The sequence below is a fragment of the Dioscorea cayenensis genome, chromosome 13 (assembly GCF_009730915.1).
Source record: "Dioscorea cayenensis subsp. rotundata cultivar TDr96_F1 chromosome 13, TDr96_F1_v2_PseudoChromosome.rev07_lg8_w22 25.fasta, whole genome shotgun sequence".
In the NCBI taxonomy this organism is placed as follows: domain Eukaryota; kingdom Viridiplantae; phylum Streptophyta; class Magnoliopsida; order Dioscoreales; family Dioscoreaceae; genus Dioscorea; species Dioscorea cayenensis.
In genome coordinates, this window is record NC_052483.1 from 1,540,311 (window position 1) to 1,559,664 (window position 19,354).

At 34.5% G+C, this 19,354-nt stretch overlaps 2 protein-coding genes across 2 annotated transcripts; one reads left to right on the plus strand and one right to left on the minus strand.

The window, feature by feature from the left end:
* The first annotated feature begins 1,951 nt into the window (after positions 1–1,951).
* LOC120275001 lies at positions 1,952–3,628 on the plus strand. The gene has a single exon (XM_039281526.1). It carries the CDS (start codon positions 2,055–2,057, stop codon positions 3,408–3,410), a length of 1,356 nt encoding a protein of 451 aa, XP_039137460.1. The 5' UTR covers positions 1,952–2,054; the 3' UTR covers positions 3,411–3,628.
* A 5,042-nt stretch (positions 3,629–8,670) lies between these two features.
* Positions 8,671–17,880, minus strand: LOC120274789 (protein ESSENTIAL FOR POTEXVIRUS ACCUMULATION 1). Its single transcript, XM_039281325.1, is given in 11 exon segments — positions 8,671–9,341; positions 9,435–9,494; positions 9,579–9,766; positions 10,274–13,040; positions 13,179–13,485; positions 13,487–14,025; positions 15,240–15,305; positions 15,410–15,530; positions 15,602–16,525; positions 16,687–16,775; positions 17,736–17,880. Coding segments are annotated over 11 exon segments (5,523 nt in total). The 5' UTR covers positions 17,809–17,880; the 3' UTR covers positions 8,671–8,952.
* Between the last annotated feature and the right edge of the window lie 1,474 nt (positions 17,881–19,354).

Sequence of the window (19,354 nt, forward strand, 5' to 3'; positions counted from 1 at the left end):
AAATTTAAATTTTAATTAATATTAAATTGAGATTTTTTTTAGCTCTCAATAATTTAGTTTGTTTTCTTTCAGAGTCAATGTGGTTAGTGAAGTCTTCTATGTGTGTTCTTTTGTGTTTTTTCCATTTTAATAAATTATAATTTTTTTTCTATTTTATTTTAAAAAATTAAATTTTTTTTAGTTTAATTATTTTTTTAATTTAATTTAATTATTTTTAATTTATTTTCAATTTGTTCTTGAAATTTACATTTTGCAATGCAGTAAATTTAAATTTTAATTAATATTAAATTGAGATTTTTTTTTAGCTCTCAATGATTTAGTTTGTTTTCTTTCAGAATCTGTGTTTAGTGAAGTGTTATTTCGTGTTTTTTTAATAAATTATGATTTATTTATTTTATTTTAAAAAAATTAATTATTTTTAATTTAATTTCAATTTGCTCTTGAAATTTACATTTTGCAATGCAGTAAATTTAAAATCTAATTTATATTAAATTGAGATTTTTTTTAGATCTCAATGATTTAGTTTGTTTGCTTTGAGAGTCTATGTGGTTAGTGAAGTCTTCTATGTGTGTTCTTTTGTGGTTTTTTTTTCATTTTAATAAATTATAATTTATTTATTTTATTTAAAAAAATTAAAAAAATATAATGATGAGATTTTTAGATTTGAACTATCATCCCTTGGTTTGGATTTTCATTATTTAAAAAACATAAAAATTATAAATGATTTTATTTCTTGGCAACCAAATAAGAACATCTCTCTTTGGTTTTTCTCAAAAGTTTTTGCTGATAAAGTTGAAGAATATAATTAAAAACAAACGTTCATGGTTCTTTTATCTTTTGGAGTTCAACTACTTTCACATCCCAATTTGAATCAATAATATATATATATATATATATCAATCACATCTATGCAAAAGACAATCTTACAAAAAGTATTATAATTATGAACGTTTCTATTTGTTTGTATCATTAGTGCTCATAAAAATAATAATCAAATTAACACTCTGCTTTCTATTTGTTTGTAAATTTCACCCACCCATTTAATAATAAAAAATAATCTTTTAATTTCAATGTTATAAATAGATTTAAAAATTATTCAGGCATATATATATATATATATAGAGGATCAATCTTCCGTGGACATCCACATATAAAAAATCTATGGATATTTATTATCAGTCTAATACTGTTCATCAATGTCAACAGTTGGATCGTGATCCAACGACTAATAATTATACATCATAGAAAATGTAAATTCATATATATACATATACATTCAAATGTTATAGTTTATTTTCTCTAATTTTTTTATATTATTTATTCTTTAAATAACTTAATATGATAATGATAACCATCATATTTTACACAAGAAAAAAGTTCATGGTTTCAAAAAAACATCAAGGCTCATCAGAATTCATGTCAACTGAATTCCAAAACACGCTCTTGACTTGAAGCCAATGCTTTATATTCATGACTGGATAAAGTTGTTAAAAATAAATAAATAATAAAAATAATATAGTACTATAAGTTCCATAGAAAATTCCACCCAATTTGGCCTCATTCCCATTTGCTTGACAAGCAAGGCAGTCAATGTTCCTAGAAATCACTCCCTTAAAATAAAAAAATATAAAAAAAAAGGGAAGGAGCCCCTAAATTTCGCACTTCTTTTTTATTTATTTCTTATTTTTATTATTCAATAACAATCAATATTTAAAAAACTAATTTTAAATATATTTAAATTAAGCTATTACTTGACAAGCAAGCAACCACTCAATCTTAATATATATACATTTACATTTTACAATAAACACGAATTTATCAAAAACCAACCTTTAATAATTGTTTTCGAAAACAAATTATATCATTTATAAATTAAAAAAAAAATCAATATTTTAATCTTTTCCTATTTTTTTAATAATAAAAATAACAATAACAACAACAATAACTAGTCAAACCTCAAGTCTTCCTCCTCTTCCTCCTCCCATTTTTCCTCATCTGCACACTACAAAAATTCCCAAAGACCAAAACCTTCATTCACCAGAACCACTCCAAACATGAACAATTCAATCTCTCCAAAACACAACTCAGAAGCAGAAGATGAAGAAGAATCATCATCCTGGTCGGAGATCACCGCTTCATCTCCACCGTTCTCCGACACCGACGACACCTGGATTCTCATCCCCAATATACAACTAGAAGTGAATGATGATAACAATGAAGTAGAAGAAGAAGAAGAAGATACAGAAAGTTACTACTCTCAAAATCTTGAAGAAGAAGAAGAAGAAGAAGAAGAAGAAGAAGAAGTAGAAGAAGAATCATCCTCATCAAAAAAACTAGAAACAATGGATCAAAAGATGTCAAGTTCATCATCACGACCATCGTCGGAGACCTTCATCTCAGTCCTTATCCGTGAACGAGTTCTCCACCGTCTTCCGGCCAAACAACTCCTCAAACTCCGCACAGTCTCCCGTCAATGGAACGATTTCATCACCAGTCCTTTCTTCATTCACTCTCATTCCCAATCATCAACATCCATCTCCGGCGTCTTCTACCTCCGTCCTTCCGATCCGATCAAAAACCCATCATTCAATCCCTTCAACAAATATCTCCACGGTCTTCAAAGCCCGGAGTTAAAGTTCCTCCCGGAACCAGTCGCCGTTCTCTCCTCATCCCATGGTCTTCTCTGTTGCCGAGCTTTCTCCGGTGAAACCACAAAGTACTTCATCGTCAACCCTGTAACTGGATCATGGGTGCTGTTACCGCCGCCGGCCAACGACCACGGCATCAAACCGGCGGCGGTGATCGTTTTTGAAGAGCCGTTCATGTTCAACTTCACTTTGGATTACAAATTAGTAGTCGCTTATGATCTTGGTGGGTGTTATGGGTTTGAGATATTTAGATCTAGAGAGTGGGAATGGAGTGTGTCTGCGGAGATATGTGTGACGGAACAGATTGTGCCGGAGTCCGGCGTGGCCGCCGGCGGGTGCGCGCATTGGAGGACTTCGATGCAGACCGTAGTGAGTTACAATCCGGAAACGGATGAGAACTGGGATGTGGTTTGGCCAGAGAGTTATAGAGAGGATGTGAGTTGGGAACTCATGGAAATTAATAGAAAACTGATTTGTGTTTGTGTGAAAGGAGATGAGATTTGTGTTTATGGAAGTGAGGGAAGTGGGTGGAAGGAAATGAGGAAGGTGAGGAGGATGATGGGGAAGTGGGGAAGTGGGGAAGTGAAGGTGGTGAGAGTTCAGGAAGTTAAGGAAGTGGTTTTGGTGGAGAATGGGAGGGTTTGGGGATGGAGTTTGGAAGATGGGAAGTGGAGAGAAGGAGATTTGTTTGTTGGTGAAGGGTGTGAGAACTTTGTTTCATTTGTTGGGAGTTTGCTTCATGCTTATGGATCTTGGGGTTGATGATCTCTTCTTCTTCTTCTTTTATTTAGATGATGATGATGATGTTGATGAAGAATGATGAGGTTTAAGTCTTTTGGAGTAATATGTTCAGTTTCTTTCTTTCTTATTGATTTTGTCATCAGTGTATGGGACATGTTGGTTTTGGGTTTTATGTATTTTTAATGTTTGGGATGATGATAAAAACTAAATAGAAGGATGTGTTTAGAACTTTTTGATTATTGTTTTTTTGATGTGTTGTTGTTGTTGTTGTATATTTGTATGTTTTGGTATTTTGTTTTTGGTTTGATGGGAACAGGAATGGTTTGGGAATGGAGGATGAGATATCAAAATAATATTTATTATAAATATTGGGAGTTTTTTAATGGCATTTATTTTGGTAATCAATTTCTTGGAAATATTTTAAATTTTTTCTAATTTTACTTATTCATAAATTATTTCATTAATTAGAGTATTTTTTTGTTTTTTTTTTAATTTTTTAATTAAATGAAAAAAATCAGAAAGGTTAAAATTTCTGTGAATGGAGTTATAATAATATAATTCATTTTTTTATAAAATATGAAAGAAAAGTATACAAATCACTGTTATTTTTATTATTTTTTATGGTTGTGGTTTGTGGATAAGTCACGGCTCGAACACCGAGAATATCTCAACCTCTTTTATTTTTTGTCATGTAGTATTGTAAAATTTTTAATGTTTTTTATTATTTTTTTCTCTTTAAAAAAGCTTTTTTACTGAAAAAAAATCTTAAAAAATAGTAAGTTTTTATATAAAAATTGTTATTATTTAAGTATATTTGTCTTTAAAGATGCTGGGAGAGAATAAATTTATCTTAAATCTTTTGATTCTTTTCACATGTTCTTAGCTTTTTTTATATTATTATGGATTTAAAAACTACAATGAATTAGAAAAAAAATAGTTCCATCAATCAACATCAAATAACAATGTTTTATATGATATATGATATGAGTTTTCTAAATTGTTGGGGATGTTATATCACTGCCAAAGTTGCCGACAGAAATTTCTTTTATCTTTATTTTTAAAAAAATCTTTATTTTACACATGCATATAAAATCATGTGAATATAAAACCATGCATACAGAGTTATTAAAAACAGTTTGTAATCTGAATAATAATCCTAAAAAAGATAAAATAAACACTAAAACAGTAATAAAATAATCATTATAGCTAATCATCTCATAGTTTATCGATATTTAATTTTCTATAAATAAATAAAATTTTAATAAGTTTTTAAAGCACTAGATTTTTTTATATACACCGGCCAAACATTAATATATGATATATTTTAAAATATTTATGCATGTCATCTAACAAGCATTATTTGTCAAATATATACATAATAAAATCATACATAAATAAAATTTTAACAAGTTTGTTTTAATACCAGATCCTTTTATGGACACTGATCAAACATTAATATGTGGTATACTTAAAATATTTGTACATGTTTCTAACACTGATGTTTGTCAGAAAAAAATATATATAATAAAATCATACACATTAATATTCACTTTCTCCATGACAAAGAATGCCATAAAATATTATGCTCAAAATACCTCTTTATTACCTCATCTAGAATAACAACCATAATCAAATTGTTCAACATGATTAACTGCATCAAATATTAAGACATTGATGTAGTACAAATCTACCAAAACATTAATGAAGACATAAATTAAGTACTACAAAAACAAAGAAACACAATTAATTAAACCTTTTTTCATGTTTTCAGTCAATCCATGTCAAAAGGACCAGAAGGATCAAGCTGTTTGCAGATAGCTAAATAAGCAGAATAAACCAAACGGTCTTTAGAACCAGTTAAATAAAAGCCATTAGATTCAGAGAAGTACTTCAAGAGCTTCAAAGTGAGAAATCCAAGAGTCTGAGACAAGAACAAGAACAACCAATTGATCTTAGTCTTATCAGAAGGCACAACAGGGACCAAACAAGAAGTCGCATTGCAATGATTGCATGAAAGTAATGCAGGCTTCATCCATGACTGAGGAGCACGGTTATGGAGAGAATGTTTGAAGTCTCTAATGAACTCAGAGATTTCGGAGAATTTGGAGTGGACATCGACGTCGATGGAGCTAGTGGTGTTGCAGTTCTTGCATTGCATGGTGCCGGAGATGGTGAGGAGGTTGGAGATGGTGAGGTGGTGGAGGGATTGGATTTTGCATGGGTTGCAGGTGGACCAAGGGAATGGTGGAGGGTTGATGAGTTCGGTGGGTGGTTTGATTGGAGGAGGACGGCGAGTTCGGTATGGTTTATTGGTTGGAGATGTTTGTTTTTGTGTTAAAGACGAAGCCGGTGAGCTTTTGGTTTTTTGTTTTTTGGAAGATGGGTGGTGGAGTGAGAGCGAGAGATCAATGTCAATGTTGTTTTTGTTATTGTTGTTGTCACCGTCACGGTGGTGGTGGTGGTGGTGTTCTTTGGAGTGCATGGAGAATTAGGGTTAGGGTTTAAGGGTTTAGGGTTTTGTCTTGGTGGTGGTTGGGAGGAAGGTGAAGGAGATTTATAATTTTGGAGAGTTTATGATAAGGTGTTTTTGAACATGATTTTTTTTTTTAACAATGGGATATAATATTTGTTGGTTTAACTATTACCTGAATTATAATTTTGTATGGATTTTTTGTAATATAAAATTTATAAATTGCATGGGGGATTGAATTTGAAGGGGTTATTTTTGAAAATTTATGTTGGATAAAGATTTTATTGGATTTGAAGGAGAAGGAAAAGTAATTATTTAAATTTTAGGGTTGTATTTGTAAATGGAAAGTTTGGTTTTTAGTTTTTGTATTATGTTTATTATGTCTTTAGAATTTTAAAATTTTCATTTGGGTGTTGGGAACTTGGGAAGGAATTATGTTTGTGCACATATAGTGCGGTGATATGTTACTTGGATAGTAAATGAGTGACCCAGGGTCAAATCTTTAGGTCAAATCTTTTAGGTCGTCAGTAATGTTATAATACTATGCACACACTGTAGATTTTATGATGTAGATGTACTGTTTATTTACTGTTCACGAGTCCCATGTGGGAGGATGTCGTTTTTCTCCCCTCTAGAGTTGCAAGGCATGGGGATTTATTAACTTGATTTCGGTTCCTAAAATATTTCCTCGGGCGTGCACATGCTAGAAATCTAATTGCTCCATGTGATGTCTGGCCGAGTTAATAAATTTGTATGGGATCGTTAAGTCATCGTAACTGGTGCATTTTTGTACCTGTTTATCTTTTTTCGACACCCCATTATAAAGCGGTACTTGAAGCTTTTGTCAATATATATATATATATTGATGGAGTTGACCAAAGTAAATATATATAAACACATATTTATATTAGAGCATGTTTCCATCTAACGATGACTGTGGTTTCTATCTAACGGTCGTTGTCGATTTATCTACAGTACTTAACAATTTATTAAATGTTCTTTAAGTATTAAAAACCTAAGGACAAATTTTGAAAATTTATTATTATATGTATATATGATTTTGAAGACAAAAGGATAATACTAAATTAAATAAAAAATTATTTTTGTAATTTAAAGATTTTGTGATAAAATGAGTTTGAACATAAACTTCTATTGGGACAGCATTATAAGCAATGGATTGAACTTTCAATTATATAAAGATGTAGAATTTAAAAAAAGATAAAATGAATTAAAAATCCTTAAATATTTACAAACTGATTGATGGTACTTGTCATATTTGCAATGGATAATACGTCACTAACTTTATCATTAGTCTTTCCAATTCTTGAAAGCATCATATCAATTTTTTTAATTTTTGTTATACTTAGAATATTTCTATTCAAAGTAAGACAATAAACCCTTGTTGAAATTGGGGTTATGGTCCACTTTTCTTAACTTCTAATAAAAGGGTTCTTGTTTCCTATTTTTCAAAAAAAAAAAAATCTAAATTAATCTTCTTTTTATTATTAAATATTATTCTTTTTATTTTTATATGTTCTTTTTTTTTCTTTTTCTTCATATTATATTTAAGTTTTTTTTTCTAGTACTTAATTTTTTTTAATCAACTTAACTCTCTATTATTCTTCTTTTTATTTATTTTTTTTTTAGTATTTAATTTATTTTTTCTTCTCCTTCTTTTCAAGCTATAATTAAGTTTTTTTTTAATATTATATATTAACTTCTTTGACATTCTTATTCAACGTACATGACTTAACTTGGCAATGAAGAAAAAAAAAAAAAGGAAGATTAATGTTAGTGCATTCAACAAGCTAGTGTGTTGGATTAAAATAACCATAATCTCTAATTGAACATCAAAAGAATAAACTACATATATGATGAGCTAGTGAGTCAAATAAAAATATATTAGATTAAATAGTAGATAGCATTAATTAACTAACCATATAATTCCACACGCTTACAATTTTTTTTTTTTTAAAATGACTAATTATTTAGTGGCTCTAACTAACCAATAATAAAGTAATATGACAGATAAGGAAGTAGTATGATTTTTTTTTTTTAAGATTTATGTTAGAGTAATAATAATACTTGTACATATATCTCGTATTTATATGTATATACCCTCGAGTGTAAATACTCATGGATACATCATTCTTATATTTATATAGGCTGGTTTGTTATGTTGAAATTCAATTCATTCTCTTTTTTCATTTTTTTTATTTGTCAATTTAAAATTATGAAAAAAATAAAAAAAAATTATTAAAGAAACGAACATAAACACCTAGCTAGCTAAGAAAAAAATAGTAGATCTAATATAGATGGATTGCTGGTTTTAACTGAACAGATAAATAAAAGAATATGAAAAATATGAGCAATAGATTTAATAAAAATAAATAGTTGGTGTCATAATTCTTGAGAACAAATAGGTTCACTTCACATCAACACTAAACTGAATTTACATCGTTGTCATGACTCATGGCACAATCCAAAAATAACTATAAATAATTATTCAAGAAGACAAAAATGCACTTTATCCCTTAAAAATTATTATCAATGTATTTCTTTAAAATTCAAACAAATTCAAAAACAGAACTAACATAATTATTTCCTGCAACATTAATTAATTAATTATTTATTTATTTATTTATTGCAACTCTTTCAAAAACACTAAACATTAAAATCAAGAACAGTTAATGACAACCAGATAATCAGAGACACAGATGGCAATACAAATAAGTCCTACAGTTAAATGATAACTTGAAATTCATCATCATCATAGTGACATACAAGAAGTACATTTCCAAGCCATGAAAATGAAAACAAAGCACAATGATGAAAAGAGGATGATGATCACTTTGGGTCATAATTAGCAACAAACAGAGAGGAAATGTGATAATCTTTTTCACTCAGCATCCATTGCTGAGTAGCTCTATAAATAAAAACACTAATCCTAATCAAACAACAAAACCGCTTGAGCTCAATGGCTCATTTGATCTAAAAGCTTGATAGAAACCAAGCCAAGCAAGATGGCATGGCATATGTACAGAGAGTCCTTCAGGCAAATGTATGTACACTCATTTTTCATTTCGGGTAGAGCTAATCTTCGATCGTCTGAATTTCGCCCATCATGATTCGGTTGCTCACGACATTGAAGCCCAGTACAGAAGGGTTCACTTTCTTTCCTTTCTTTCCCTTCTTTTTACCCCCTCGGGAAGACCCGTCAAGTGCTGGTTCTGTGTCGCCTTCAGTATCCCCGGTGGTTTGGTTGCTGACATTTGTGTGGCTGTGGACAGGCACAGTCACTTTGCTGCGGCTGCTTTGAGCTTGGAAGGCAATGTCAATGACATCAGAAGATAAGAACTCCTTGTAGTTGAGGAACTTGTCGATGAACTCACGGTTGCGATCCAATGGCCCAAGGTTCTCACTGAGGAGCGTATCGGCCTCAGATGCTGTCTGCTTCAAGCAGTATTCGAGGAAGCTTGTATCTAACATGGGGAAAAAGTAGATAATAGATATTGGTATGGATTTCATCGGATAATTGAATTTGATTAGGCCTGTGTTAAAGATAGAAAGTGTACCCCTTGTCCCAGTGAGCCTATAAAGTTCATTCTCACACCATTCTCTGAAGTCCATTGCCTCTGTACAATTACAAGCCAAGAGTTGAATGATATTTTTTCTAAAAATGATTACACGAGCTATGACTGAAAGATATAGGAGTTAACCTGAATGTTTGCTTGATGCATCCTTCCTCCCTTTTGATTGTCCATTGGGCACTGAAGGTGAAATGGAGAAATCTGCCGACCTGCTGCTAGCCATCTTCTGCCGGTTTGCTGTCCCACCAGAAGCCCATTTAGCCGGAGAATTTTTCACTCCCCAGGTGCCAGAACTAGAGAGGGATGGGAAATCAGACCTGCATTGCCATATGCATGCAGAAGCAGAAGTGGTTAAGCCACAAAGTGGTTCTATAGAAACAGAAGTTTCACATTTCATGAGTTGAGGCTTCTTCAAAATTTTCATTTCTGAACACGTTATCCCAATACATACTATTCATGTGTAGTTTTAGAATGCAATAAAGGCAAATTTAATTTAACCAGAAATCTAGTTCAAGAATACAACAGTTAAGCAGAAATGTAAAATATGATCTTCCAATATCTAATCAAGCTGTCAAGCTAATAAACCAATCTAGTTTAACCGAGGCTAATATCTCAATAAACTACATCCATTATTGAGGAAACAAAGCTACTGAGATGAGGTAAGTAGGAAACAATGGCAAAAGTAATAGAAATATGAGTAAAACAAAAGGAAACATGTATATTTTTGAAAATGAAAGCACAAAAATCAAAAGAATGGAATAAAATATTTAAAAAGACCAAAAAATAGAGCAGAAGTAAATTATGAAAGATAGATATGAACATACTGCTTGGCTTCTTGTTTAGTTTGGTCAACAGGACCCCAGAATAGATCATCTTCAGCTCTAACTTTTGATTGACCAGAAAATGACGAATTGGGTTGGCTAACAGAAGAATTCTTGGTTTGTACAGAAGATTCAGTCCTGGATGGAGATGATCCAGATATCTGCCAAGTTGAACTACCTCCGCGGTTGCCCTGGCTTGATTGAACCTTTGGAGGAGTTGGTATTGGGACATGCTGTTGCGCTGATGGTGCTTTCTTTTCCTGTTCCTTTTGAATATCTCTCAATGATGCAGGTCTCTGACCCTTCCCGACTTCTGTAGACCATGCTGCTGAGAGAGGTGCATGGCTAACTTGGTCCCCTCTCCACAGAACAAAATCTGCTAGTGAAGGGCCCCCTGGGGGTGCAGGTAATGATTCTGGTTCTTGTGGGACTGGACGAACATTTTTTACCTTCTCAACAGAAGTCGACAAGTCAGCAGAAACAACTGAGGAAGAAGCCTTCTGTCCAGCATTCTTTGCCTTTGCCGCCTTCTTGCGGCTCTTTCTGGTGTCTTTTGCTTCAACAAAATCATCATCATCCGGAGCAACATTGACAAGACAGCCCGACTGTTTTGGTGGAGACAAAGCCAGACCCTTGTTATCACCTGTAGGAAAATTCTTATCTGCTTCATTTGCCTTGGCCAGAACTTCTTCCGCCAGTAGATCATGCAGTTTGCTTTTCCTGCCCTTTAAATCCACTGTTAGTGCACTAGTTGTGTTAGCGTTAACTTTGTTAGGTTGGTTAGCCAAATTAGTGATGCCACCAGACCAAGGAGTTGGATTGATATTAGCGGGGACTACCACAGCAGCAGGCTCAGAAACCACTATCTCCATCTGAGCCTTGTGTTGTTCCTCCAATTGAATTTCCACGAGTGACTTAGCCTTGGGCCCTGGAGCAGATCTCCAAGATCTATGGCTTGCATTTATTTGAGGATTAGGCACCAAATTTCCAACTTGCTCCTGCTGTAACTTCCCTTCAGTTACATCAGCACATTTAGTTGGAACCCTTGAAGGTGCTGAACTTTTAGCCTGTTGAGAATCCATGGTTTCTGCAGTAGACAAGAAAGAATTATCACCTGTGCCTTGATTAGATTGTTCTGCATTTGCAGGTGCCAATGGTTTTCCACTACTAGTATTGACATCCTGAATTTCCAAATTTTGTTTTGATTGCTCACTGGAAATTGCTTTTGATGATCCCTTAGCAAGGTCAGAAGCTGATTGTGCCTTTGAGTTCTTTTGTTTTTTTGATTTCTTCTCTGATGTTTTCTTTGCCTCGCGCATTTCCCCGTTTTTCGCTCCTTTTGTTGAAGATGGTTCAATATGACACGGTTCAGGGGCATTCATCAAGGGAGCTTTTGCGTCACTCACTTGTACAGAAACTGATTGTATCACATCAGAGGCTACCAGACCCTCTTTAGAGAACTCCATTTCTCCAGAGAAGCCTGCAGTCAAAGTTTGATTTGGTTGGTTCACAGCCAGTGGTTCATTGTGAGCCAAATCGTCTGTGTCTTGCACATTCTTAAGAGGAACAAAAGCCTCCTCTGCCACCTTGTCCATTACCCTTGGTAGAGCCAAACCATCTGTTATTGCAGGTGTGGTTATGGGATCAGATTTCAAAACAGTATCAACACATTCTGGTGGAGTAGAGCCCCAATCTTTTAGATGAGTTGTTTGGTCAAACATTTGATGAGGCAACTGCAGATTGGCAGGCAACTGCAGATTGGAACTATCTGGGCAACTGACAGCATGAGAAACTTGCACATTCAAATTTGGAGGACTGTTTGTATCCTTGGGTACATCAACAACAGGCTGATGGCTGATCTGAAGAGCTTCCCGAATTTGTTGCATGCCAAGCTGGTCCATTTGAGCATTTCCCATAGGCATCGCAGCTTCTAAATGTCCAAAAGATGGTTCAGGAAAATGTTGATGAGATTGATGCCCGGATAGGACGTGGGAAAGCAAATTTTGCTGCTGCTGTTGCAGCAATAGCTGCTGTTGCTGCTGTTGCAACAATAGTTGTTGCTGCTGCTCTTGCTGCTGCTTAAGTAAATAAATATCCAGAGGAGAAAGTTGAGCAGGAAGAACAGGCTGAGGTTGCAATTGAAGCTGGGAGAGTAAAAGCTTTTGCTGCAATAAATTCCGGATTTGTGGATCATGAGATATGTCAGAAGAAAGCAAGTTGTCAGATGGCAACACACCAGATGACAGACCAAGCTGATTCATTATTTGAGAAAAACTAGGTTGATTTTGTGTTTGCACCCGCTGATGCTGAACTCCAAAGCCAGCTTGAGCAAAATGCTGATTGTGATGAATTTCCATATTATCTTGGACAATACCCATGCCACCATGAACATTGCCATTCAAAGGTTGAGCATCAGGGAAGTTTGACCATACAGATAATCCAGAATTAACAGCTGGTGAAGGAGATTTCTCTGCATTAGCCTGCAACATTGAAAGCAAATCTGTATGTTGTGCCTGAGGAATATGCCGGACAGCATCACCTGCTAGGGGCAGTGACTTTGAACTTGGTAAAGGAGAACTTGGGAAAAGATCAGCTTTTGGTGCGTTAGATGAAGTGTCTCTTCCAGGCCAAAATGACACAGGATTTGGTAGGGAGTTCTGCCGCTCTAATGATAATCGATGAGATAGTAGGTAGTTTAAATCACTCAAACTTTCTCCTCCCGCGGATGGCATACCACCACCAGAAGCATTCCCAGTGTATTCCCGAGTAACTGGAAAAATTTAGACAAATCAAGGAGTTATTCCAAAGAAAAAAAAAATAATCATCCAGGATATAACACCACTTTCAGGAAAGAAATGAGCATTGCACATGCAGTGCATCAATTTAAAAAAATAAGAATAAAAACAACCTTCCGAAAAGGATGTATGTCTAGAAGGTGAACTGCTCGGATTGCCGGACATTAATGACTCCAAATAGCGATTTTCTGCTTCATTTGCCATCATGGGCCTGGCTTTCTGCCCATTCTTGTAAGGTTCAAATTCAGCTGCATCTATAGGTGAGTTACCAGGAAGGCTAAAGTTTCCTGCATTTGGCGTCACTGCATCAGTTTGTTTGGCTACATTAAATCCAGGAGGGGGCCTTGATTTCATTCGTAAATGAGGCATAACATCCCCCAATAAAGAAAATGGAGTATCAGCCGGAGCACTTGCAATGCGAAACTGGCAAGTCAATGCCAAAATATCCTGCTTCAAACCACCCTATCAGATCACTTCCAGAAAAAGGGCCTTGAATTTGACCCTGAGGGTCTTGATAATATAGAGTTAGTTCTTCTGGAGAAGGTTGAGACTGAAGCTTTCTAGCAACTGGTTTGTCCTTCAAGATGAAAGAATCTCCTGGCCCATGTGAGAGACTGCCATCCCTATCTTGCCCTAAGACCTCAGATGATTGCCTTCTAACAAGGGAAGAAGGTCCAAACTCTGAATGAAAATTTTTGTCGTCATGCCGAAGGGAACCATCTCTCTGGTAAGCAGAAGAAACAGCAGAAGTATTCATAGTATTCATCTGCTCCATTTCCAGATCTTTCTGGATATTTGGCCATCCAGGACCAGCACTGGTATTAGCAGCATTACAATCATGAGATGAGCTATCTACAGATTGACCAGTTGGCTGAACATGGTGCTCCTTCAGGAAACTTTCCGAAACACTGGTATCTCCAATGGGGTCTCCCTTCTTGGCAAAGCCTTCCAATCTTAAACCTGCATAAAAGGGAACTGACTGAAAATGTTTGATACAAATCAAGTGTGTTATAATAACAGATGGAAGGAATGGCCAGCCCAGAAAAACAGTACATACTGATTTCAAAACGAAGTATCGCCCACAGATAGGTTAATCATCAATTAAAAATAAATCAGGAGTTCAAAAGCAAACAGACTACATCTTGCTTCCATGGAGGAATAATCTCACAAACTCTTAAAGCAACCTGAGAGAGGACTTTGAGAATATACTTACAATGAGAATAAATAATGTGGTTTAAAAAGTAAGCTGTTAGACTACAATTTTAGGGAAAGAAAGTAGGTTTTGGACTTCAAGATTTGGTAAAGAAGATTGAGTGTCTTCTCCAAAAAACCAAGAATCCAGACTAAAATAAACCAACACAACCAAGAAATATCACTCTTGAGTGCAGAACTCAATCTAGAAAAGTACTTGAAATTGATATGAGAACACGTGGAATCTTTAGTTGCAAGTGTGACAAAGAATCTGGCATATTATCAATTGTAATCAAGACACTTTAATCCTGAAAGTGCAGTTATGGTGTGCACTATTCAGCCTAAACCATTTGATCGACCGAACAGACACATTTCAGTCAGTTCTGTTTGGTTTTAAAATGTTCTTTGGTTGGCCTTTTAAAGATATAAAAACTAATTATCCAAATCAGTTATAAATTTTATTAAATACATTTTTTTTTAATTTGAGAAGTTACTATTATGAATAATGTTATGCTGCTCTTAAATTATGTTAAAAAGCGATTGTATTGGTATATTTCTTGTACTTGCATACTTATACTTGTAAAATTAAAATGAATTTATTTTAAAAGATAATGTTTTTTATTTAAATATATTTGTAATTATATCTCATTATTCAACCTAACAAATCAACTAAATTGACCAAAACTTTTGGCGCGGTATTAATAAATAAAATCAATTCAAACAGTTTTAAGTTTTACATAACCAAAACTTCTGATTATATAAATTTCAAAAGAGAACGAGTGTGCAGCAAACTAACCACTGCAAATATCTAATTGCAAGGGTAATAAGCTATAGGGAATATAAAAATAAGTACAAAATACACTTCTCATACAAACATAGGATACATACTGTCAAGGTGTGAATGAAACGCATTGTATTTTGATCAATCAGTGCTAATGCAACTTTTTCCCAATTAAAATAATTAAAAAAATTGAAGTAAATACCTTTACTGCTGCCAGTAAGGTCATCTCTACCATCATCCACAGTATAGGGGAAATCTTCTAGACTCCCTATTCATATACAAACAAATCTCAGATATATATACAAGTTGATTCAACTTCCCTAATGGAGAGAAAAAGTGGTCAAAATGTCAGATTCTAAAAAAAAGCAGAACCTGGTCTTATATGTTTGGGTGGGACTACATCTACTGAACTTCTTCCGGCAGAGCCATCTTTTGAAACCTGAGGCAGGCCACTGCTTACGATATCACCTTTATCAATTCCTTTCAAAATAACCTACTCAAAGAGAATATAGTAAGAACAAAACCATAAGAGGAAACCAACTAATTAACAATAAAGACAATCACCAATTCTTCAGGAGGAGGAGCAAAAAGAGCCAAAGGCTCCAATGGTTCTCCTATTGTCAGAGAAGGAACTTCAATAAACTCTTCAAATGACATCCTATAGTTTGAAATATTAGTTGTCCTGTAAATGTCAAGCAGCTTCATCCTAGTGTATTTTAGAGTATGGGGATCCCCATGGATATCTTCAAACTTGTCCGAAATAGCACGGGAAACACTGCTGTTAGCAGAGCTCAATGTGAGGTTGCCCCTTCCACGACCAGCGGGAAAAACAGGTGTCCCATTTTCCCCTCTAGCTCGACCATATCCAAACGTAGGAGTTGGTTTGTTAGATGACAAGGATGGATGATGAGATGCATCACCCCTTCCTCGAGCCAGAAAAGAGTTAGACCTCCATGAGCGAGAATGATGTTCACCATCTTTATCTGAATCTTTGCCATGATTATTTATGTCCTTCCCTTGGTTACTTACATGAGAAATTCCTTTCTCACGAGAAAGCTCACCATCTCTACCGGAATCTGACCATTTTTCACGTCTACTCTCTGAATCTTTATCATCAGGTCCCCACCGGTTGTTCCATTTGCTCTCACGGCGTGGGTCATAGTTATTGTCCCTGTTGCTAGAATCCATCCACTTGTCAGATGAGACTCGGCGTGCTTCCCCGCCATGTCTAGAGGAACTATCAGTCCAACGTTCTGGCCTTCGTGAATCCCCAATATCCTTATCCCCCTCCCTCCAACGATCTCGGCGAATACCAGAGTTTATCTCCCTTTCTTCATCATGCCAACGATCACGACGCCCAGATTCTGTATCATAAAATGATGGCCTGAAAACATCCCTTTTCTTGTCTACATCACGAAAGGAGTCACCATTTCTTGCAACTTTTACAGCATCAGAATGCTTTGGGTTATGAGGACTAAAATGAGGGTCCTGCCAAGAATCCATAAAGCACATATAGCAATTCCATTATCTTTTAGTTTTCTAAACAAATAAGTGATAAAATAGAACCTACTCGCAACTGATACCATTTGTAGATAGTATAAAACACATGAGTGTCAAATATTTGAAACTTATATGAAATATAACATTACCCCACTCATCGCCCCAAGCTTATTATCCCCTGGCTTTGGAAGAAGCCACTGAGGAGAAAGTGGCATTGGATTGTCGGACCCATGCATGTCTGCATAATGAAAGATAATATGATCAATATCATTATCAAAGTAACCACTCAATGGATATTAGGATCTTCTTTAATTTCAATTACTTTGAATGGACAAATGGTATATCTTATCGGATAGCCTGTGAACTTGTATAGCGAACAAGAAAAAAAATTTAATAACTTTGCAACTAATTGATAGCTTCACATAAAGAAAGTTCCAACAAAAAAAAAAAACCTTCTTTTACGCAAGTAAATAATTTAATATTCCATTGCGATTTACAGTCTAATAATCCATCAACATGAGCATCAATGACAAAATCAACATACCAATCTACCAACCCAATATATACCCCATAAGACACTGTGATAACAATAGTCTATCAAGCATAACAGTATTCGTCCAAAAATTAGACTATCCCCATATTTTCAATGTGCAAAACTACCCTTCAAACATTAGCCTATAATCCAAACCAAATCAAGCCAAACCACATCTCACATATGAATTTAAAGCATGAGATACCATCAGCAGTATGAAATCAACACCACACTGGTAAATATCCACAAAATCAGCACTGATCCCTACAAATTGCCGAACTAAAGGATGGACAGTTAAAAAAAAACCTCAAAACCGCAGATAAAACTTGTATATCAGGACATGACAACCAACTTGAGCTAAAAACATGAAAAGCCATCCGATGTGTGCGAAATCAACACTACACCGATACAAACCAAGAAATCCGCCAAGATTCACTCTCAAACACCAGAACAACGGTGAAAAGTAGAAAAAGAGACCAAAACCATCGATTGAATTGGTATAGACCGAAAAGTCTCAGAAAACCCCAAGAAACAGAGGCGATCACCCGATTCCAAGAAAAAGAAAAGGGGATACAGTGGATGGATGCTCAAATCGAGACCAGAAACACCGCCGCCAAAACTAGGGTTTTCGATTATGGGAAGCTCGACGAGGAGAGAAGCGAGGACCTTTGAGGATCGGGCCGTGGGAGGTGTCGACATTGAGGCCACGGAGGGAGTCAGCATTGGAGTCGCCGGACATGGTCGGAGCTAGGGCTGGAGTTCGAGAGCTTTGGGCAGTGGTTTCGTCTCGCGGAGGCGTAGCGATTGGGAATCCGAGCAGCTTAAAAACAACAGATGAGGGCTTGAGATAATGAGAAGGTTTTAACAAGTACCCCCCTGAAAGTTTCACAATTTCATAGAGATCCCCAAAGTTTTGGGAGTAGTAATGTGAAATTTTTGAGGATTTGAAAGAAATTTTCAAGAGAATATTTTAAAAAAATGTATAAAAATGACAAGTAATTAGTGGAATTTAAGAAATTTTTAGGTATAAGTCCCTCTATTTTTCTCTTTCTTCTTTTTTGGTCTCTCTACTCAGAAATACTCCCTAAGTAGTCCTACTACTCTTGAAATATGCCAATTATTGCTTATTTTCAAGAGTAGAGGGATTAGATGGGAAGAGATTAAGGGTAGAGGGACTAAATTAAGTAATTTTCAAGAGAAAAGGGATTAGTGGACCACATTTAGAGGGACCAAAAAAGAAGAGAGAAAAATATAGGAACCAATTTGGATATTATACCAAATTTTTATTTAATTCTCTGTGAATTTTTAGTTAACAAAAATATATTAGCCAAAAAATTGTATAATTTTATAAACATCCCAAAACTTTTGGCAGTTGATTAGAATTATTTATAATTTATGGAGTGATGTTAAATTTGTAAGGATTGGAAAGAAATTTTCATGGGAATATTTGTAAAAATACATATATATGACGAATGATTAGTGAAATTTAAGAAATTTGTATTTAATTCTCTATTAATTTTTAGTTTAACAAAATATATTAGAAAAATTACTGAAGTGCTCAGAGCATGTATTTTGCATTATTGTAGTAAACGAGATTAAGATAATTAAAAGATCTCAAGTTCAAGTTTTGTTGGAAAACAATAATGATAACCGATCTCCTGTTGCGAACTCACAATCCAAATCTCTCATCCCCCACTTGAGAGTATGCAATTGAATGATTAATTTTCAATTTGTGCTCTCCCTAATATATATATATATATACCGTGTTTCTCACTTTAAAAAAAATATAATTCATGGAGTGATATGAAAATTCTCAATGGAAATTTTGTGAAAAATTTATTTCAATAAAATGAGTGAATAAATTAGCTCATTAAATACAATTTTTTTAAATCATTTTTTTCTCCTCAAAAGTTGCGGTTGAGACAACTGGGTACCTCGAGGAGTTTACTGTAATTATATATGATTTGTGGAGTTGCTTCAAATTTTAGAGAATTGAAAGGAAAATCTCTGGGTTTATTTGTAAAAGTATACAAAAATTATTATTAATAATACGGAATAATAAATGTTGTTAATCTCTCACCCGCGCATGACGGAGACGTGGAGGGAAGGGATCTGAGCCGTAAAGATGAAAATGTTTGCCTCGAGATTGAGACCTTAGACAATTCGGGGTTTTTCACAGATAACACCCTGAACATTTTCGTATTTGCATTTAATCTTTAGAAGTAATGGCAATGACCTTACGGATGGATGTTCCTGTGATTATTGATAGTTCGTGGGGTTGTGTG

Excerpts from the sequence above, each read along its gene's own strand:
- LOC120275001 (XM_039281526.1), top strand. The coding sequence starts at position 2,055 with ATGAACAATTCAATCTCTCCAAAACACAACTCAGAAGCAGAAGATGAA.